Genomic DNA, 24,388 nt, shown 5'->3' on the forward strand with positions numbered 1-24,388 from the left:
CATAGGCAGCATAGGGAAAGGATCTGGTTCCATTATTACTCTGAAATGAGAAATTCACATACCATTGGGCTTTTAAAACTGGACAAGCTCTATCCTCGCACATCAAATCAATTTTCTGGTTGATAGCCGTGTATACTTCAATTAGATATTTACCAGGTGTTGGCTCACGCCGTTTTAATTAATTAATTAGTATTTTTGGATAAACTTTCTTGCCTTCCTTGCCTGACTTTTAATTAGACCTATCCTTCATCTATTTACCTCATGCCATTCAAAATTTCCGCAGTATCTCATCTTGATTTTAGACATTTCAGTACTCTGTCATCCTTAGCCAAAGAGCCTTCTTCGTCCGTTTGATTCCTCACGTTTCCCAACTAGGCCTCATTCGAGCTAAGGCAAGACAATGGCACATGCACGAAAGTCATCATTGCGGCAAATATCGGGTCCATTCCTTTTCCCTTCAATTCCGACTCCCTGTTCAAGAAACCGCACCAATATTCGTCATCTCTCACAAAACACACTCATACACACTTCGAACGCCTCCCCACTCCGACACGCCTACCCTCATGTTTCCCGAACTTTTCAACGGACGGTTTTTCAAGTCGACACAAAAAAAAAGGAGCAACCCCTCTCGAAAGGCCTTTTTTTGGGGAAGAAAATTAAAATGAGCGAAAAAATTAAAAACTCCTTAAACTCTCGTGCTTTTCACTTTTTACACAATTTTTTTATTTGATCCTTCGATGCCATTTCCGAGTCGACGGAAAAATTATAAATGAGAGTCCACAGGCCGTTGGACCCCATGGGATGTGTTTCCGCCTTGAGAGGTCCACACGTAGAACTGAGGAAGCTGAGCGCGAACCTCACCAATGGTTGGGTAAAGGATCCGATTATGTACATCATCGGGGTGAATATAATTTCTCAGGAGGATATGACCTTTGTTTTCTCGAGGTGCGAGAGGCTTGGGGGTTAAGGACGCGCATTAAAATAAACGGCCCCCCTGAATTAGTGAATGACAGTTGGAAAATCGATGTTAAGCCTCGAGCACGTAACATTTTGGTTGAAATAGTCAACACTTTATTATTTTGAAACAAAAATAATATTTACTTCTGTGCTGTTACAATCGAATTCCTATTTTACAGTTCAATAACCAAGATTTTCTAATGGCAAGATTTACATAATCGAGTGCTGGTTTATGACCAAGTAAATATTAGCGCAAAATTTAAACTTAATGGTTTCTTCTACTTGTATTTCTTAGTACTCTCTTCAAGTCAATTCTAACATGTGTGGCAGGGGGTGAATTGCCACCAGGCTGATTTTGACACGAATATTTTTACGCCAGGCGCAGTAGGGCAACGTTATTCTGATCCTTTATTGTTCGTGGGGTAAATGACACCATCAATCTATATGTTTTGAACGAAATCTCTCTAATTTTATCGACATGATCTCTCCTACTGTAGTACGATTGCGCAATTAAAAAAAATTCTATAAAATTAAACAAGTGACATGCTTTCAATACATGCAAGAGTTTTAATTTTTCATTTACCTTTCGCTCCGTGAGTTATTCTCAACCTAGCTGCTCTAATATTTTTGAATCGCGACTCAATTTATCATAAAAACGTTTTAGAAATCTAGATCCTCTCCGCTGCACGTGATCCGATTCGACAATCAGCCCAGCTTCTCGAGGATCCCATATACTGGCAGCATATTCTAAATGAGACCCAACCAGCGCAAGATGACATTCCCCTTTAATTTTTTACAATATTTTCCCAGCACTCTTCTAATAATTCCTCATTTTTCTGTAGCCTGTCCACATGTTCCTTGTAATTGCCCCACCATGGAGAGGCATTTTAGTTAGCCCCAGATAATGTAGTGGAATAAATGTAAACAAACAATTTGGAAAGTATGCAAGATGATTTCAAAATTTCATTTTGCACTCTGACATCCCTGACAAAAGTTTTTAAAATTGAGGATAAATCACACCAACCCAACATCAATCACATAGAGGGTAAAAAATAATGCGGGAGTTTGCTTTCGGTCGACTACAATACTAAATTTTATCGGTGAAGTCCAGCATTATTTTAAGAATTCAGGGGAACACCAGAGAGGGTGTTCCCCTGAATTCTTAAAATGAACTGGGAACTTAAAATGCTGGTTGGGGAACACCCTGAAGAGGGTGTTCCCCAACCAGCGGCGCACTGTTGTCAGTGCGCCGCTGAAAATTATCCTTCGGTGAAGAATCCCCCGAAACGAACGAATCCTAGAAAAAAAGTTCCCATTGGTTTTTACATAACTATTACACTATTCTTGTGGTGCACAAACCATCCGCACTTATCCGACACTTGATGGATGATGATGCACATGATGAAGTACTCGACGCATTTAAGCACCGTACTCACCTTCACCCGTCGCAGCTGTCGCTTGCCCTTATACCACGTGATAACCGCGGGTGGTCGCGACCCGGCGGACTCGCAGGTCACCTCGTATCGACGATCCGCCACCAGGGGAGTGGTCTTGGTCGTGATGCGTACAGTCAGTGGCTTAACTGTTGAATCGCCGTGATGACACCCGGTGATGTCCAAGGAGAACGACCGCATGAGGAAGAGAGAATAAACACATTCATTATTCTGACAGAAGCAATGCAATACCAGAGAATCAGTCAAAAAGTAGAGTTAAGGACAAATCATTTATTAGCAGCGTGAAGTATAATCATTTTTGCTATCACGAATTGCAAGAGGGGAAAAGAGAAAGATAGATGATCTTACGATATACGATATAGTGTGGGCTCATAATAATTAACTCGGTCCTACAAGGCTATTAATATAGTATTTCTCCTTATCCCTATTTCTTTGTACTTTTTACGTGAAAGCTATCAAAGGTGTCAAGGTTAGTTTTTAATACAGGTATGACCTGTTGCGCAATCAAAAGGAATCAGGTTTTAGCTAAGAAGTCTTCTATCGCGAAATAGATATAAAATAGCCGTGCTATGTGGGTGTATATATTTATTATTATTAGGTAATCTACCGGTTAAGGAAGGTTTTTGGATGGGCATAATTACTAATTAAATAACGTGTGGCCCCTTGCTTAACAAAACATCCTACTTTACATTAGGTCCCTCTTCAGTTCTGAGTACTTTCTTCCTCCCTTCATCCCGTCCAACATCCCTATAGTGTTCCTTCCCTTTCCTCGTTTGCCTAACATTCTCCCCTCTATCAAAGTCTTCAACATCCTGCTGCCAGTCAATACCCCCCTCAGCCACTTTTCCTGCCCCCAAAGGATTGCTCCCAACAAACCCCTATCTTCGCCCACCATTACAAATACTTCCTCGTTTGTTTTCTTCTCGGTCCATTTCACCCTCTCCATTCTTCTCCACACTCACATTTCAAAAGCCTCCAGTCTACGTCTATCCTCCTGCTTCATCGACCACGTTTCCGCGCCGTACATAGCTACGCTCCATATCAAAGTTTTGACGAGTCTTTTCTTAACATCCTTACTCAACGTCCCCGTCATCAACTCCCTCCTCCTTGTGAAAGCCTCTTTGCCTAGCGCAATTCTTCTCCTTACGTCCTTACTACTTTGACCATGTTGGTCCAAAGCACTACCGAGATACGTAAACTGTTCTACCTGCTCCAGTTTTTGCCCTCCTATTCTAATGTTAAGCTTAGCCTTTTTCTTTCTAGAAAATCTCATAACCTTGGTTTTATTAATATTGATTTTCATCCCATACCTGTCGCACTGAATTTCCAATTCGCTAAGCAATAATTGCAGCCCCTTGGCTGACCGACAAACTAAAGCTTGGTCATCAGCAGACCTAACTGATTTTACGAATTCCCCGCCCACTTTCATTCCTACCTCCAGTTCTTCCCATGCGTCTTTAATCATTTCCTCTGCATACAGGTTGAACAGAAACGGTGATAATGGGCAACCCTGCCTTAAACCTCTTCCTAACACTGCCCATCCGGAATCCCCGTTCCCCACCCGCACCTGAGCAGTCTGAGACATGTACAGGTTGCGGATTAGCCTCCTTTCCCTCCAATCTATTCCTATTTTCTGCAATATACTCATTAGTTTTTCCCAATTCACTCTATGAAACGCTTTTTCGAAATCTACGAAACAGGCAAATACCTCCTGGTTGTGTTCTATATTCCTCTCGATTAATAATCTCATTACTGCAATGGCATCACACGTACCTCTTCTCTTCCTAAACCAGAACCGGTCATCCCCTAAGTAATCATTTGCCCTACTCTCTATCCTTTTGTTTATGATCCTGAGAACAACTTTAGCTGCGTGGGATATCAAACTTATTGTCCTGTAGTCCTCAAATGACGTGCCCTTTACCTTTTTCGGGATAGGAACTAAAACTGATCTCACAAAGTCTTCCGGCTAGATTTCTTCCTCATAAATACTACGGAGCAGCCCATAGTATATATATGTTTATATATATATATATATATATATATTTTCTCATTCACATAGATATAGATATAAGGAAATGGGATAGGAACGCATATAAAGGACGAACACAGTAGAGGTGGGGAAGGCGGAATCAGACAAATCATGAGTGTAAAAATACTATATTTCCTAGACTGGGATTTGAACTCCGGATCTTCGCACTTCCTGGGCGGAGGCTCTTAACCACTTGAGCTATCCAGGAAACGTAATTTACACAGAGATCTGCGATGCTTTATGCAACCAAGTGCCCCGATTCTTTGGCCAAGAGATGGCATTAGGGAGGTGTTTCACCCACCAAAGGAGAAAGAGACAACACACAAGAGGAAAGGCGGTTAGTTTAGCAACCGTACAACATCATTAAGGATAGAAACAGTGCGTTTCGTGACACTCATAGCTAGAAGATCTCGATCCCTGCTTGAGGTGCTTTGTGGAGGGCACTTTGAGTGAGTACGCCGTCCGTCGGATGGGACGTTAAGCCGCGGACCCCTTGGCGCCTTTCGTAAAGAGTAGGCTAATGCCGACGCCGGGTTTCTCTCCACCCTTCATCCTTTCCTATCCATCCCCTATGGCGCAAATGACCTCAGCTGTCGGTCGCCTCCCCTCAAAACTACTACTACAGGCCATTGTGGCTCGTCTTTTCTTCCGTGGCTTCGTCTCTCGTATCATGCCAATGTGGCTCTGCTATACGTGCCACGAAACGCGCTGTTCATATCCTTTATGATATTGTACCGGTTATGGTGTCCCAGGAAGATCTGGGACCCGAAAAAATCACACAGCTTGGGTGGAGCAGCATGTGACCAAAGAGGCTTGCCCGGGAATCGAACCCGGGCCCTCCGATCATTAGTCCAACGCTCCACCCCTTTACTACAACGACCCACAGTTCGAGTATGAATAAAAATAATTATGAAACCAAATAATGATTATTCATTAGGAGGAAATTACATTGGCCATTTTTTGAACGATAGAAATTTATGTTACATGTGCATTACAAATGTAAAATCTTGTGAACACAATCGAAATTCAGAGTTTACAATTGACAATTACAACATTTCATTCGTTTACGATAACTTAGCCCACACATCCTCGACACATCGAAAAGGCATTGCTTATACCTCCGTTTCTACACAGGAGGCTGTGTTCATTGTATGAGACAGTTTTATGGAACGTTTAATTAATCTCCTACATGATCATTTAAAATATTTATCTTGTTCAGGGCCTAAATCAATTAATGATAATGGACATCCTTTTCCAATATGATTATTATCGGAATGCATAACGCAATATTTTTCTCACAGTGTAAAAAATGCATTCAATTCGGTAGATTTTCTTCTTGTTGACATTATTACAAGACATACCCTTTCTACATAATAAGAAGAGATTAAGTTATCCATTCATCATTTGTCAATATTTTTCATATGGCCAAAAGAAAGCAGTGAGCTCTTTTGTTCCTCGAAAATTACAAGTAAATAAACTAATCAGCCATCAATCATCACGTTTCCAATCAATAGCACTCGTGATACCTCGCGTTTCATCACGTAGACATATTAATAATCGATTATAATTAAAACAATTGGAGTTTCACGCGTCACGTCACATTCGGTGGGAGGAGGGGTTGAGAGAGTGCTTGGAATTTAATGATTGAAAACTCTATTGGTAAAATGAATTCTGACGAAGGAATGTTTCCAGTGAAATCACATTTTGAGTCCCTCTTCAAATATATATACATTTCAAGGGGGTTACTGACAATGGACTTAAAAAATAAATGTTTCACAATCAGTAAACGGTCAATGCAAACTAAAATGATGGAAGCAAATTTTCGTGACTAAGCTAAGTAAATACACGTTTCAACTTCAAATTTTAACTCGATTTTGATTTTCATCGCGCAGCCATAATTTAAACTGAAAAATTAATCAACTTTCGGAATTAGTAAATCAATATTTAATGAATAAAATATCTTCCAGTTCTATTCCATAGCAATTAAACGATAATATAATCGGACAGAATATTATTTGTAGTTTTCGACAACCATGTAAAACGACTGTATTCAGATATTTTCCTGAATTACGAAAATTGACTTTTGAAGTCACAATTCACATATCGAAAAAGAATATACACATGTAATAAATTGTAAGACGCTTCCCACTTGCTTTTTTCTACTTGGGATTACCTCTTTAGAATAATTTAGTAAGCAATTCAGTGAATTTTCTTCCACACTTTCGCCACATTACAAAAATGATACACCTAAAAAGTTTGCTTTCGAGTGCCCTTGTGCTAATTTGTTTTATCAATATGTAATTTCCTCAGATATTGGTTTATCTAGTGGGGAAACAATTCTCCATCAATTAGTCAAAAGGTATTTGAGTAAATAATCTAACGTTCATACCTGATTCGTCACTTATCTTATACAAATCGTCACGTCATAATGCTTAATTTTTTTTCTATTAAATTGTCATTTATCTGTGTTTTTGAATTTTGTCATAATCATCATTCAATGGCTATCCAGATGTTTTTTAGTTCGTAGGTAAATTTTTATAACATAATTTTTTGGGAAACATATTTAGCTAGAAATAAGCAGTCGTATTCCTATTCATAATGGAAAAAACATGGCCCAATAACTAGGAATGACATACTATATTATAATTAGCACTAACATAATTTCAGTGCTCACGAATAAATCTAGGAATTAATTAAGTTTTAATTAGAACGAGGAAAACTAAGCATTGTTTTTTAAATGAGCACTAAATTGAATTTCAAATAAACAAAATTCTCATTGTATAACAACAAACGATGTAAATGAGATTCATGCAGTCTAATTATTAAGAATACAAAGAGCATTATTATTGTGGCATATTTGATTTAGAAGGTTTGCCATCATGCGGATGCTTTGTTGGAGGTAAAATGTTGGAGGAATGGATACGAAATATGCTTGTTCTAACGGTATTAGAGCTAAATGGTGCTCGGATTCACACATGCCCATATTTTAATAAGAATTATTGGGTACCAATTGTCGATTCCTCTTTCCTGCGATCATTTATCGACAGTTATTGAACTCGGGGTTGCAATATCCTTAGATACTATCTCAACTACGGAAAAGAAGGACTTTGAATTTATTACGATCTTTAAAATGCATGCATTTCACAAATAGTTTTCGTGATGGTGGGAATGAATTTTTCATGTTGAAGTCACTTACATAATTAAATGAAATAATACGTCTAAAATATAATTGATGGTTATGTATTTTCAGTACATAAATGAAGGGGAATAAAATAGAAAATAAACTATACGTTCATGAAATATAAATATGAATGAATATAAATATAAATATAAAAATGAATATTGCACAAGTATATAATATCTCCATATTTCTATCGAGGTTAAAAACACATGCCTAGTGGAAAATATTTAGTGATAATAATCTGAACGACTTGATTACTGTAGAAGAATGGCTTTAATCCAGATTTAGAGATAGTATTGTTCTCCTCCTCTGGCTAAAGTACAGTTCTAATAAAGTCAGTATAATATGCAAGATGCTATACGATATTAAAATAAATGAAAAAGTTTCATCACGAACGCAAATGACTTATTACTAATACACGTATTCTGTTGAATGAAATAAAAAGCAGAATCTCTGATTTCAGAATATCAATTTGATTTCAGAAATAATCTATTAAGTAAGGACACAGTATTACATGTAAGAAATCTATAGAAAAGAATGGTTCGGAATTTGACCATATAGAGAGCGTTCGTAGACACACAAAAAGAAGTTTGCCAACGTAATGTAATTAATGGGTTTGTAACTTGGAAAAAAGTAGTTATGAATCATTCACGAGAAGTAAACAGTTGTTGTCTATGGAAGTACAAACAAGATGAAATAGAAGGAAGAAGGTGTCAACTATTTGCTGTTAATTTGAAGGCTATAAATCATATACATTGCTATTTTTTTGGCGCTGAAGTTATATTTGGATAGTTTGATTTTAATAAAATTGGGGAAAACTGTGTTCTTTGCATTGGTATCACATGTTTACGAGATAATTCAGGAAACTATACAGCAATGCAATTTTTTAGAAAAATGGCGTATCTAGAACAATGAGGCCTTAGTCCCATTCGGTGCACTCTCTTTGGGAACTCACACACTTATCGCAGTGCCTCTTTCACTTTAAAAAAGAATCGGCAAAGTACTTTTTTCGGAATGGTCTTCAGCTGCCTCGTCGCATCCTCCTTTATCTCGTCAACCGACTACTGGGAAGGCTGGGCTTTCGTTTCTGGGTCATAGCCATAAACCAATGCCTCATATCCAATTATGACCCTTTTAAAAAAATCTGGGTTTGAGTCTTTAGAGAAAGTCCCCTGTAACTACAGCACGAAATATTTGACGTCCTCGAGAGGAAAGAGAATGGGACGAGGCAGCTTCACACGTGAGAGGTAACCCCGTTTGATGTAAGGCGAACGACTCACGGTAGAGTTCGAGGACGAGGGACGTTTCCCGGGGCTCGGCGAGTCCCGAGTTCGATGCCTGGCAGGAGAAGATGGCTCCGAGGGCGGATCGCGCCACGGACGGCCAATTGAGGCGGTTCTCGATCACCTCGCCCGTGTTCCTCTCGTACTGCTCGTCGATCGTCTCGCCGTCCACCAACCAACGCACCGTCGGCTCCGGCTTCCCTGGAAATACAAAGGGAGATGGCATTTGAAATAGTGATAACATCCTCATTCGTTGGACCTTAATTGTTGGCCAGTCTCGTTATTTGTTAATAAATTGGTGAAAATAAGGTAGCATGAATTATTCTGTCAAAATTAATTTTTTTATCAACGGAATTATTTTAAAAAGCCTTTAAGGCTCAATTAATAAAATTTAATTTTCTCCATATGATGTTTTTAGCCAAATGATAATCTGTTACCAAGTTCTCCTAGAGCTAAAAAAGAGGAGATTCCATTAATTTTCCTACTACGTATCTGAATAGTTTCAGTTATAAACGCCATACTGCCGAAATAAAAATTGAACATACGTGACAATTTGATGACTAAGAAATTGGTAATTAAATACAAGAGTGTATTAATAGGAAAATTAATGCATTTATTAACGAAACATATAATTAGTACAAATCAAGTTATTCAAATAGTAGCTACGACATGGATCCGCATCATTAAAAGTAAAAAATCAATGTTTAATGTGATTCATTTCTATGATAAAAAGAAGCTACATGCACAATTAAAATTAAAAATTTACAGAATGGGCACGATTACAATTTACAACTGCATTTCTGGATAGTCTCTAATGATTCAAATGATTTTTTAAATAGGTTAGCCATTTCCTCTGCTTTCTCCATTATCCGCCAATAGCAGAACCATTCTGGCATGGTCGTTAACGACTGAATATTGCGCTTATAAAAATGAAAATTTTACAAATAGTATGATTTCCTAATGGATGGACTTGATGCATCCAATTCCCAATCGTCCTGCTGCATGCAGGACTGCAAATTTTTACATTCAAATCACACTCTTCTGAACGCGGGGATAATTAGACCTCTCATGCTGTACTATGCGGGAGGCTGATTACCGAAACGACTACCGATTACAATGCTGATTACCGAAAATTACAACGGGGGTACGAATACCAAATATTTTTCCTGGTTAATCGACGTGGACTCCATTAGGTCATCCGAAATAAATATATTCCTATGCAGATCATTTCATTTCTAATAAAATTAGTAACGAAGAGCAGATAATAGCCGACATTTCCAATATAGATTTCTGAATCAACTCTCAATTAGTCAAACTAATGTGTAAATAGACTGCTGACCGAAGAATAACTGTATATGCCGGGGTTGGTCTGATATTGACATTTCACCATTTTTAAAACGTGTAAACGACTCATAGACTCTGGTTTTGCTTAGGGCAGCTTCCCAATAAGCACTCTTGAGCATGGAAATAGTTTCTGCGGGCGATTTCCCCAACAGGAAACAAAATGTCACTGCAGCGCGTTGCTCTTGATAATCCGCCATCACATCCGCCGAGGGGGGCCCCCCTCGTATTTGAGAAATGTCATCTGAATTTGTGGAATTATCCATGCTAGGAATGCGTGAAACAGCTAGACAAAAATTATGATTATTTATTACATGAGAGATGTGAAATAGTGATTAGTGGGCAAAAGAGCGATTATATATTTCACTAGATACAATATGGTCCTAGTAGACTGAATTTTCTCGAAGTGAGTTTTATAGTTGAATTCAATCGTGTGAAGCAAATAGAAGTTACATTTTTAAACGATGCCATGACAAACACTGTAGCGTACGAGTTTACATATAGAGTAATAGAGGAAGTAAATACGGAAGTACGTACAAAGCAAAAGTTATAAGACTGATTATATCTTCTAAATAAATTCGTCAGGTTTCTTTTACGATGATGTACAAATTGTAACATTAGCAACATCGCCTTACTGTCGAATGGATCATGTTAAGCATTTGACAAAGATGTTTTTAAGACCTCACATTTTCCGTGAAAGACAGCGAATTAGAACAACTGCTAATGTCGGTGCAAGAGAAAGTTATTTGAAGTAGCCCTTTTCAGTTACGTTTTCATAATTTAATTTAACCCAAGTTTCTATTCTTTTCTTGCTAAGAGCTGGTCGCTAATTTTTGTAAAATTAATGTACGATTGGACATCTTAGTTTATTGAATTGTTGCAGAATTATTTCCAATGCTTCCATTGGTTAACGCATGTCGTGGTAATAAACATAAAATGAACACATATGTTGGATATTGCATGCCTGTTGTAGAAATAACTCCCATTACATATACGTTTTGTGACCTTAAGTATAGTATAATATGGTTACGTGATCTAATCTAGATCCTTTTTAAAGGAACATTTTTTATGTCATAGTAAAAGTAATGAAATTGTCTTCTTTTCTTGGCTAAGAGAAAAATAGCCCCTTCGAGCAATTAGCCCCCCGTTAATTGTGACAAATATTCGCAAAATGTGTGTTCCATAAGTTTGCAGCCGTTTTTTTAAATATGTTTCTTCACATTATCCCGTTATGTAGTCATTTCGTGCTGACCGTTTTACCTAAATGTTCATTGACTGCCCGAATGGGTAGTATAAACCGTCCCGTTGAGTGAAATCTCACCTTTACCGGTAATTGTACATAAGAAACGCATAGCATTGAAAAGAAATGAACATGGCTAAAGTGGAAGTGTGGTTTGCGAGAAGGAGAAAATTAAGACTAGGAATAAAATATGAAATCTCAACCTAACAAGAAGGAAATCCGAAAGGGAACGGCTTATAATAAACAAGTTCATTTAAAAGGTAAGTAGTTCAATAGAATGACATTTTGTTGGTTTTTTCACCATTTAGAATGTGTATCTTTTAGTATTTAATTAGAAATTCTTACCATTTTTGTTCATTTTCAGGTGATTTTTTTTGGTAATTATTAGTATTAAGGAGCAGAGAATTAAATGAAGGGTAGCTAAATTCGTCCTTTTTCTGCCAGGAACTTGAGCTAGGCTAACCGAAACTATAGCCAAGCGAGAATTTGAGAAGGTAATGAAAGAAAACACAATGAAAAACCGTTTTATCGCGAGTAATGTCCCGGGCGAAAACTACACTTACCACTCCACTCAGTGGGATAGGAAACGAAAATCCGCAAAATTTAGTGAACACCGTTTTTATGAGGAACCTTTACACAAAGGAGCTGTATAATATAAGTTTACCCGCATGCCAGATATTTTATATCCTGAAATGACGGCATAACCATTCCAATTATCGCATTATTTTCCAGACAAAATCCAATGTTTGAATTTCACTGTCGGAATAGTTTGTATTATTATATCAAAGCTTACAAAATATTCTTGCTATGTGATACGATTTTGATGATTCCCGGGTCATCAGATGCAAATGGACCGATGAGAATGAGCCCTGACCTAATCCCGGAGCAGGTTTAGGGGGAGAGGCGATGAGGAGAGCAGGGTCAGAAGGAGGAACCGACCGGAGGACGACACACAGTGCGAGCGACTCTGCCTCCGGCAAAACGACGGGAGACCCGGAGCGGCGGTTTAACGAGGGGGCCGGAAAGGAGGTTTAGAACCACGAGAGGTAGAAAAAGAGTGACAGAAGATGCGAGTGGAAAGAGCAAAGAGAGGAGGAATGGAAGGAGGCGCTGGAAAACTCGGCAGGGAGACCGCGAAAGGAGAGAGAGGAAGTGAGCTTTGGTTGATGGGATGAGGACGGAGTGAAACGGTTTGTTCAAGGAATGACGTACATTCCTCATCCTGATTACGTGAATTTTTTACCTCCCCCCTCCCCCAGTTCCCTCCGCCCCCTCCAGGGGAATCCCCCGTTCCTCCTCTCGCGCCCTCGCACAAAGCAAGCCCCGCCTTCGAATCCCACTCCCCAAGGGTGGATGAAACCCCCTGTTTCTCCATCTCGCTCTTCCTGTCCACCCCCTTTCCTCCACCCTCTCCCCCGCCACCCCCTGCGATTCCCGTCACGACACGTTGTCGCAGAGCCGGAGCGACAGATGCAAGGCAAAAAAGCCACGGGACAATGCCTCCCCCCCAACCCCCGGTCTCCTCCCCCCTCCCCCTTCGCCAGCCGTCGCTTCCTTTCGTTCTTCTTCGAAAGATTCCTCCCCCCCACACTCTCCCTCACCTCGCCCCACTCCGCCCCGTCCCACCCCCACAGCCAATCCAAAGGGAGAGGGGGCGGGAGGGGGTGGAAGCGGGGAGGCCTGCATCGCCTTAAAACTAAACCACGCGGACAAAAACGCACGGGGGGAAAAAAGATCGCGCCTTTCACTCTTCCCCAACCCCACTCGGAGGGGGAGGTGAAAAAAACTGAACGACAAACAGTAATGTACGCGCTTCTGCTTTTTGGTTCATTGTTTTTGCACGCCTACCTCCCCCTCCCGGCCGCCCCCCCGTTCCTCCCTCCCGGCCGCCGCACCCGCAGCCCGCGTCTCCCCGGACCGTAATGACAACCGGCTCCCTCCTCTTGCGGTTCGCCTTCTCTCTCTCTCTCTCCCCCTCGCCTTCCATCTTGCTGATTAAGAGCACGGCTTCCTGAGGGATGGGTACGACCCCTAAAATCCCACCTAGAACGGCCGCGCGCTATCTACGGATTTGGCACATATTTTGTATGCACGTATTTGCGTCCGTGTGCGGGCGTCGTGAGTGAAAGTTTCTTAAGCCATCTTCAGCACTGTGACTAAGGAAGCGCCCCAATTGTTCGGAGACGGGGCGTTATCTATTTTAAACGCTAGATTCGAGTCTTTATGATTTCATGCGTGAAACGTTCTTCATACGTTTCGGGACGCTGAAGTCGATCTTCTTTGGATCCAGTCGCCACCAACTCTCTTTGAACGGGCGGAAAAAGTTTCAGGAAAATTATGTCCCATTCCGTAAACACACACAGGGAAGAAGGATGAATTTATGCACGGGTCTAATATCTTATTAAGTCTATGATGGCACCACATTTTCAAATTTGATGTTTAAAGTTAAATAAAATATTAAGTTTGAAAAATAATAAGTACGTCGATGAAAATATTCAAAATGGTTAAAAGTTGGAGAATCTACTACGTCATTTAATTTTTTTTAAAACAATATATTTATACGATATAGACTACTAAAAGGAAGAGTTTATTAAGATAAATCAAATATAAAACATGAAAAATCTTAAAAATAACGCACCTTTTTACATTAGGAATGGCAAAAATGATTTCAAACAATGGAAAATACTTCCCCACGACCTAAGAGTGAAAAGATAGCGTTTCATGATCTTCTCTCCCTTTCGTTGCATGTTATGTGCTGGCTAAAGTTAACCGAACAATAGACCGCCTATTGCCCTGAGAAAGGGCAGCAGGCCTCCTCTATATGAGTTTTCTTCCTTTTTCGTAGTATATCGCAAAAAAATTTAATCGGCCAGTTACCAGAGCGAAAATGCACCATCAAAGAAATACTTAACCCTTCACATAAAGTACCGGCCATTAAACTGTAAGTAGGGTGATAATATATATCTACCTACATCTCGCGGCTTAACTTTAAATCATTGGGTGAGCCCTCCTGGTTACAAGGGGGAAGCTGATGCCTAGATATAGAAGTTTGGTGCGAAATAGGCGAGTCCTGGACAATTAGAGGCAGATGCTGGGATACGTGAAAGAAACCATATGACTTTCTATTAAGATGCCTTGCCTTGCATAAATGCCATTCGGAGGAGGGGGCAGCAGGCTTCCCGCTCCACGCACGTGTCAGAACACAGTAATCGGTCCCCGCAATACTCTTCTAACTGTTTGCGTGGTAAAAATGTTATCACGAGTTAAGCAATGCAATCAGACATACTATATTTAACCAGCATATTGCCGTCAATAGTAGAATTGGCATACTTATTATTAATACTATAGTCCATTAACCGTTAGTCTAACATGTCGATTTATTTAAGATCTGATATTTCAGTTCTAAATGTCCGTGAATGTCCAGTAACTACGTGCATGTGGACTTCCTCCGAGAGTATTTGGAATGAACTACTGCCACTTTATAATGATACAAATTCCACGTAGAGAACGGATAGCGGTGTATACGAGCGGATGTGATGAAAGCAAGGGAGAAGTTAAAATATTTGAGTAAAGCGGAATTTTTACTTATACCCCGTGATACTTAGTACGTAGATTGAGAAGGCAATAAATGTGGTTAGAGGACAAATAATAGGTGACACAGGCGAATGGACGGAGAAAAAATATGCATGCTGCAATTTGCGAACGGCATAATTATACTCATAGAAAAGGTAAAATACTGAACAATAATACCATTCACCATGTTAAGGGGAATAAAAAGTAAAATCTCAAGATAAATATGATAAAACTTAAGGCCATGGACTACAGTAGAAATAGGGAAGATAATTAAAAATAAGACTGAAGAACTAAATATTGGAACAAGTCGAGGGGTTTTAGAATAGGCAACAGAATACGACAAACATATGCAATGGAAGAAGATAAGAGGACAAAAAGAACAGAGGAAAGACGGATTTCTTTCAGGAGGAAAGCGACTAACAGCAAATAGTATTACAGCAGATATTCGAAATACGTAGCAATTCGTTACAACTGATGTAGGTGTACTTTTCTAACAAAGTGATATATTGGATGATAAGAGCAGCAGAGAAAATAAGATTGGAGACGGACAGAACTAAGTCGCTTCAGAAAAAGGATTAAAATTCATTGCATCGGCAGAGGCGTGTGACAAGGCTGTCACCCATCGCCCTACCTATTTAATTTATTTATGGGGGAAGCATCTACAAAAATGAAAGAAAGAACTAAAGGTGTTAAGGTGAAAGGAAGAAGAATTCACAGTATGTGCTTCGCTGATGATATAGCAATGATTCCAGACTCTGAAATTGACATCAATAAGATACTCAAAATAATATACAGAGACCTAGAAGATTTGAAATTGAAAACAAAGAAAGAGGATAGACCATGATAATGGTAACAGAAAAGTGAAAGTATTTTGTCGAAACTGATATAAAAATAGACCATACTACCTTTGAGCAGGTGGAAAATATTTGCTACCTGGGAAGTACCCGTGTTGTTAATGATAAAAATACATGTGAGTCGGATATTAGGAGAAGAATAGCCGTGCCAAAACAGCATTCTAAAGCAAAGAAAACAGAAAAAAAGTTCATCCACACATTTGTTTAGAGTGCATTGTTTTATGAATGTGAGACATGGACATTCATGAGAGCGGAAAGAAAAAATCTTGAAGCAATGTTAATGTAGACTTGGAAGAAACTTCCAAAAACAATATGGGTAGAAAGAAAAAGTAATAAAAATTGTTAGCTGAAGTGAAAGACAAGATTTCACAATAGCACCAAGAAGAGCAAAATTAATCGGAAATAAACTAAGGAATAACCAATTCCTTGGGAACACATTTGAAGGAAAAGTTGTAGGGAAGAAACCAAGAGGACGTCCCACAGCTGTTTCCTTGATGAACATTACTAATTAACGACTACAGATCATATGCTAGCCTGAAAGGAGCAGTCAATAGAGAGGCGTGACTTTTGCGGCAAGGCACTGCCGTAAGCGTTTGACATCTATGGTGCATAATCAGAGTAGCAAATGATGAAATTTTTCGATGAGTCGGTGATGACGACACTAATAAGAAGAAGGGAAAGTGACTGAACACATTTGAGGCACAAACGGCTGGCTGAAGACCAGAAGTGAAGGGCACATGGGGGACGTATTGACGCCAAGAATGAACTACGAGGAGGAGGTGATAGAAAACACCGTCCCCAGAAACTATGCGGGGATTAAAAGAATGACCACGAATTGAATAGTTAAAGTGAGTTGCGTTAAATGAATGCTTGAGTTGAATGCCCAAGATGATGCATGTACATATTTGAAAATATACACACGAATAAACCGTTTTATATTCCAAATCCCTAGGAATAATTTGACACCAGAGAAGACGAATTTCTAGAGAACTTAAAACTAATTCGTTTTGGAGCTATAACCACTAAATTAAATCAGACGTAGCTTGTATTTGGTTGACTAGATCAAATGAGATCATTAAAAATAATGTGGAAAAATATGAATGAAATTAAAATGGACGTTCTTTCGTATATATCTCTAATGGCATTGAATATTCCAAATAAAAAAAGCTTTTATTTGGGATCTGTATTTTCCCCATAAAATTATTAACTTTTCCAAGTTTTAGTAAAGATATGGAACGAGAAAGACGTCTCAAGGATAATATCTTAATGTATTACAAGAGGAGAATATAAGAGCTCTTCGCTGACCTCGATGAATATGTTTTGTGGGCACGCTTCCCATCCATCTGCTCTCGCCCCGCAGGACACTTGCCTCTCCCCGCCGAAAGGCGTCCCCTATTCTGCATTACATCAACATTCTCCTTCGTCCGGTGATCGATTCACCTATGGCCACCTTTTAAGGGAGTTCGCCACCCGAAAAATGAGAACACGTCTCGCCAGCGGTAGGAACGGAATATTAAGCGGAAACTGGCGGCTTGCGAAATTCATCCACTTAAGACGGAGCACTTTGGTGGAATTGCCACCCCTTTCCTGCCCTTCGCCCGCCCCCCACCCCACACCTTGCCTCCCCGTTCGTTCCACCCTTCGATCCCTGTTCGCCTGGCTGTAACAGTCCGCCCGAGGCGCGGATCGCCACCCCGTGTCGCGCCTCTCCCACCCACCACCCGATGGCGCCACAAGTGGCCTCCCGACCCTCCCATTTTTGACGGCTAGTCCTAATCGAGAGGAACGATGTCACAATGTAGTGCCCACTGAGCAAACATCGACGTTGTATCCAAACGCTTTTGAAACTTTCAGTCATTGCATTTACGTGTAAGTATGTTGGCTTATTCCATAGATGCTGCATCGGTTGATAATCGACGGAATTGGCCCATCATTTGTTTTCCCTAAGATCTTTATTCCTAAATGGCAATCTCATTTATTTATTTTTATTTATTTATTTTGGTACCCTACAAGCCTTGTGGCCGGTAAAGAATACATACCAGACTAATGTTGACCCGAATATGACCCCACCGCCGTCGTGAAATGTTATTCTAATTCCTTTTCGTTCGTGGAAAAAATGAAAAAATGATGTCTTAAATCTATACCTGTGTTCTACACTTGATCTCTCTAATTTTACATCTTAATTATATCAAGCAGATATGTGCAAAGCTAAACGCTTGTTCAATAATCTTGTTCATAGCGTTTGGTTTGTAAAACAGTGGTAAATTAATGCGAGGGTGGATGAGACGGTAGTTGAGGAGATAATTATGGCATGAAATATGCCCTTTCATCGAAACACGTTCACGTTTCAAACATTACGCAGTGCGGGTATTAATTCCTGTGAACAATATAGCATAGTCAGGTAATAATGAGCGATTACACATCACCCTCGACAATATTTACATATTTATGTAATTGGCAAGGGACCACATACTCTGGACATGTGATGCGACTGCTGGCCGAAGTTCGCCATCGGCGGCAAATTAGCGACGTTTCAGTGAGGCCTTCTCGACTCTTTTGGACAGTAAAAGTTTGTAACAGAGAAGGTAGAGATGAACTCATGGCAGGGCGAAAGGGCTTAAGCATTCAAGATTCGAATGACCCTTGATGAATCTCATCTAAGTTGAGACTTTGCATTCATTAGCATCCGTTTTTATAAATAAAAGTCAAAAGTTTCAATTTTCCTTTGGAAGTAAAACATTGTTTGGTTAATTTTTGGAATTATTTCGCAGTCAGGAAAACAATATTTTAGCCATTAGAAGTTTAAGAGAATTAATGGCACACTTTTTGATTTCCTGTGAGATGCTTCACTTAAATAAAAGTCTAAGTACCTATTCTCGTAGACCAGAGAAGTGAAGAGAAATTCCGTGCAAGAAAGAATATTTTACAATGACAAGGTAATAGAAAAGATAGAGAGCTATTGATATAGAATTTAGGGCAAACAGATTATTTCGTTTATTTATATCATTTTTGTATCTTTGTATAATAATTATAATTTACAAGAATTGTAGAAATTGCAAAACCTATTATATTTTAATACTTATTAGATTTTTTAAACATGCGGAGCAGAAAAATAATGAATTCCGGTTTTGTTTAACTGAAACGTTGATCATGCTGTTCTGATACTTCATGATACTCTCATTATACGACATGGAAAAACTATAAATTATGGAATATTGTCCAAAATCTGACGCTAAATGAGCACTGGTTACTCAGTGAGAGAATTCTAAAACATTTAAATGAATACGTCACGCATGAACCAATATTTACAATCTTTCGACGTAAAGAACAAGACAAGCTAGAATTTCCAAAGAATTGATTGAAAAAATTATTGAGTGTGTGTTGCCTTATGCTCTCACAGTGAACTTTTCGTCACATAATCAAAATTTTTGATAGGCAACACGAGCCAGTAGCAAAACAGTCGAAGCTAATCAAGAAGACAGTCTAGAGTGTTTAGCGTTCGGCTACTGATCGATGGATTTGAACCGACATTTAACTGATGCCTCTGAACACCACATTTTACAATATTAATGTTTGAAATGTACGAGCAATGGGATCGTAATAGACTGTTACCATGCTGACAGATGTGAAATATTCACCCAAATATCTAGAATTTGTGACCTCGAACTCCGGCGTGCTTAGTAGTAGGTATATTGGAGGAGCTCTACACTCATCCATCAAAACTATGCTACTAGTTGATGAACTTGGTGTTGGAACTAGAAAAAAGACGGTGACCGAGAAACTTTAACGGTAAAAATCGCCGTAATGCTGATTAAAACTGACGAGTCATTAAAAAAATCTTAAGGCTTTATTTACATTCGTTTAGAATCAACATGTTTCCAAATATATGTTTGCTTATTATTGGACCAGCCTTTCCTTCCTTTCAGAGATATTTTCTGTTTTTCAAGTTATCTCATATTAAATACCAGAATTGCTAGTTTCTTTTTAGGTAACTAGTAATCATATTTTACTGGTACCTAAAAGGTGACCACTGAAGCTCAAAATTTCTGTAATTTTCATGGCACCTATACATTCATTTTCCATATTTTTCCATAATTAGATGACATATTAAAACTGGAAACCAAATTATAATAAAAATATTCCTGGTAAACTACCTAATTTTTGGGCTCTAAAATTTATTCAACGGCTATGAAAACGTCACTCATCGAAATCCAAAGAGATTTTTAAATTTAAGTTCCGAAAATTGTCATTATAATATAATTCTGGGAAATGCATAAATTGAAATCCAGTTTAAATGCATTAAACCCGATACAATTAAATACAAAATCTCAATTTTTAGTATTACAATTACATCGTTTCCAATCCTCTGATAAAACAATTTAAACCCGCCCCCTGATTGTCTATACGAGCTAGACAAACGATCCGCATAAAATCTGCGTTATCATTTACCATGAAAAAAAAATTTCGAGAAGTCAAACTTGCCAAGACCCCTCATTCCTGCGAATAAATTTGATCATGTTTATTGCAATTTTTTCACCGACTAATTCCTTATTATATTATTTTTTATATCTCCACAATTTTCACATTTTTAAACGTAATATTAAACATTCAAATGTACTAATACCGAAAGTCACTGTGACCTCTTTGTTCGCAAAAAAAAGAAATCATAAAACGAACGAGAGATCACTTGCTTGCATGGTTAAAATTCTAAAAATATATCACATTCTTCGAGTATGTACTTCGCTCCGCATTCAGCCTATCACCATGGAGAGGGAATATAAATGTGTCCTGTATTTATCATTCAACTGCCTCATGTTATTAAATGTTGCCTTTACTTTTATCAGTTATGACTTGGATGATGTCTTATAATTGAATTCCAGCAAGAAAGCGCAATATGCTGCTAAATATTCCACTTTTAGCAACCAAGATTAGTTAATCTAAAGATATCCCTCTGTCCTGTAATAAATAATATATGGTACAACCAATCTTGTATTGCAATGGTAAATTCAAAGATTTCTGTTTTTCGAGGAGTCGAAAGGAGTTAAATTAGCAAAGTATCTACAATTTCTGCACCTTTTAATACTCCATTTATAAAATTTTAACGAACCTTACAAATCTCCGAGTCCTACTAGTCTACTGCCGTTTACATATATTTAGAAGTCGATGAATATATTATATAGCATTATTGTTTCGTTAAATATTATGAGTGATTCCTTTCACTGTTCGCTACCATTGAATGCTTCCATAACGCTGCTGTTGAAAATATAATCTTCAAATAATCTCGGAGCATGCTTCCTCAAACTCTATTTATTTATTTGCATATTCATTGCCACGAGTCCTCAGACTACTCCGAGAGTACTTTTCACACCACTCGGTCCCGAGTTGAAATTTATGGTCCAGGTCAAAAGATAACCTCTCATTTTCTCCATTGCATCTGATCCCTCTATTCTATCATCGGAAGTTAAAGCCACTATCACGGCAAGCAGCCATGTGGATGATCACAAGCATTTGCTTAAGTGCGTTGTATAGGAAGCAAAAGATGGGTACCTATTTCTCACTAAACCTGGATCTATCAAAGTTGTCACTTTGAACTATCAAATGCACTGCTCTCTGATACAGTAAGTTAACGAAGATTTCGAACTTGTTATGACAGATTGACGACCTATAAGGCCTCTTTATGTGTACCGTGCAAGTTTCACCTACCGGGATGAATACATCAACTAAGTATCTAAATTAAACCGTAAAACTCGTCATACCAGAAAGGAAATCAGACCTTATGGAAAAATCTCGTTTATCTGACGTTTTAATTTGAGGCTTTCATGTTTTGGTTTTAGTTAATATGGCTACTGTTTTACGTTGTTTTAATTTTGAATTAATCATCGGAAAAGAATTTATTTGTGGTATGAAATTTATTTTCCTTTCGTTCTCAATGTGAGTTTATCTTGTAGTAAAATTTTCAGTAAGTAATATTTCCGCAGTGATAGCGACCAAACTCGTACGATTTGTATAGACGCAAGAAATGTTCGTACTTTGACGGGATTTAGCCGTTACACTTTTTCTTTGACGCTGTTCATTCGTCGCAACAACATTTATCATAATATTTTTAACAAGTTAATCAAATAAAAACTAACGCTAACATTGTAATTCAATAAAAAATACTTAAACATCGTTTCATTTGTCACTGGGCATAAGACATAGGGGATCTTACTCATAGGAAAAATATTTTCTAAGGGTTAATATAAATACATTTTGACTAAAACGAACAGATGTTTACAGCAGTTTGGTGTAAATAATGAATATAAGGGGGAAAACTTTGGATGCATTTCAGTTTATCTTAGCATAAACGCATACAAAGGTATTTTTACCCATTCCACTAACCTATAATCGTTAATATTTTATATTTCTATACTCTATAACATACGGAGAAACACAAATACCTCAGACAAAAGTGCACGGTGGAGCCAAATACAGTTCAAAGTACATTTCCTGTAGCCTTACGAGAAATCGGTTTGGAGTTTATTGTGGAATTATAATTGGAATAGCGAAATAAAATTAATAGGGGAAGAGAGAAGAAATATGGTGAAACGCTTATATCACACGTAAGCTCTTGTTTTACTCATAGCAGACTCACCATTTTGGGCTTAATTGACATTTCATACACTTTGTTGCACTTTATTTAATTTTTTACGTAAAATTTGATGAAAATTCTTTGATCTATTTTTTTAACATACGAAAATCGCCGAGCTCATAAAAATACGTCTAACCTTAGAGCGGCTGCCACAGACAAAGTAAACAATTAATATAGCTGAAAATGTTATCATACTAGGGGAAGGGAAATGTGAACCAACATAACAAACTAACATTGTTGACAATCGGACTTTCCAAACCGGCGAAATTCAAAAATCCCCGTTATTTCCTGAACAGACCTCGTAATTCTCCGCTGATTTACCTTGATACCTTATCACGAAGGTCAGCACGGAGGAGTCCAAAGGCTTAATGAACTACGCGGTACACGTGATATACGCCTCATATAGCGTTACCGTGCGTTGGACAGAAATGTCAGAGAATGATGCGGAGGTCTCCGGAGGGAGTGGGAAGCGACCCTCGTGCAGGGAGGGAAAATGCGCCCGCCATCACCCTCGGCGGTTGTGACGGCGGGCGATCGACTCCTGGGAACAATCGCGACACTGAGAAGTGGATTTTGGGATTTTGAAGGATTTAGGGAAGTTTAGAGCAATCAGTGTACTCAAAGCTCTTGACTCTTAGGTTGGATTTTCACGTAAGCGATGCGGTGATGAGCGAAGCGGTTCGACTGTTCAAGAGGAAGGATTTTAATTTAGCCGAAAGATACTGCGTGAATTCCTTTCCCAGACTCACTAAATGCACCCACAAAAATCAAGTTTTAAACTTGATATAAATGGCAAGACGATTAAGTCCAGTCACGCTCATTTGTGATGCCGGCAATAGATTCGCTAATATAACTTTATTCGAAAATATGAAAATCCTCCACAATCACGTTCACATTCCTTGTTTTATTCTTCAATATGCAAAATTCTCTAAATAGTTAAAAATACCACATATAATTTGACCAATGGATGAAAATGTATCGTCATTATTCATTAATAATACCTTACAACATTTAATTGGCCATTTCAAAATAATTATGAGATGTCATATTCTCTTTTAGGAATAAATCATTTTATACCGCTTACTCGATTAAAGAAATTAAGAATTACCGAAGGGTTTCAATATCAAACAACAATTTTGAGTAGTATTTTAATAAATAGTTTCTGGATTTTCAATCATAGAGGATGAGATTTTCACCACCTCAAATAATATTTTCGGTGATCAAAATAATAAAGAATTGCCTAATTCGACTAAATCATACTCAACGATTAAATTGGCAATTAAATAGAGTACATTTTGTTATAGTTTTATTTTTAATAAATCGGATCATTCTATTAGGTCTCTCTATATATAAAAATCCTCATAAGCCGTTATCCTATATCAAATGAACAAAATTTCCTGCGCACAATAAATGGTAATTTCTATAGCGAAATAAACGACTGCTTTATCTTCGCGAACATACTTTAATGCGTCACTACTCTCGGGTACAACTGACACTAACAAACTTGGGTTTTTAATCAATTGGAAAAACGTATACTATGGCAAAAAATTTTAAATCTACCAGCATGTACATCATTACTTTGTTAATCATAATACGTTTCTGTATCTATAAAACACTTCCCTGGGAATCTAAAACATTTAATAAATGCTATTACATGGCTAAGTATTGCTATTTGGCTATTTACAGGACCAATATGGATAAAATTAATGGCTCACTTAAGGGATTTTCTCTTAAGGAAATATTCTCTAGTCGGAAAAGGTTTTTTCAAGATGATCACGACCTCTTCTTAAATCCAAGTTCCTGGTCTCAATAGGTTCTCCTGGAGCGATCTATGAGTAGTATTTCTTT

The 24,388-nt window shown here is 38.3% G+C and overlaps 1 protein-coding gene across 1 annotated transcript in view; it reads right to left on the reverse strand.

Annotated features, from left to right (window-relative positions):
• LOC139699010 (neural cell adhesion molecule 1-like) overlaps positions 1-24,388 on the reverse strand; it is a 353,608-nt gene that overhangs the window by 159,494 nt on the left and 169,726 nt on the right. The window contains exons 5-6 of the mRNA XM_071598006.1: positions 8,902-9,105; positions 2,394-2,539 (exon numbers count right to left, since the gene is read on the reverse strand). Of these exons, the coding sequence (XP_071454107.1) occupies positions 2,394-2,539; positions 8,902-9,105 (350 nt within the window). The remainder of the gene's footprint in view (positions 1-2,393; positions 2,540-8,901; positions 9,106-24,388) is intronic.

This window comes from Hetaerina americana, unplaced genomic scaffold, assembly GCF_022747635.1.
Source record: "Hetaerina americana unplaced genomic scaffold, ioHetAmer1.1.p SCAF_9, whole genome shotgun sequence".
Taxonomy (NCBI): domain Eukaryota; kingdom Metazoa; phylum Arthropoda; class Insecta; order Odonata; family Calopterygidae; genus Hetaerina; species Hetaerina americana.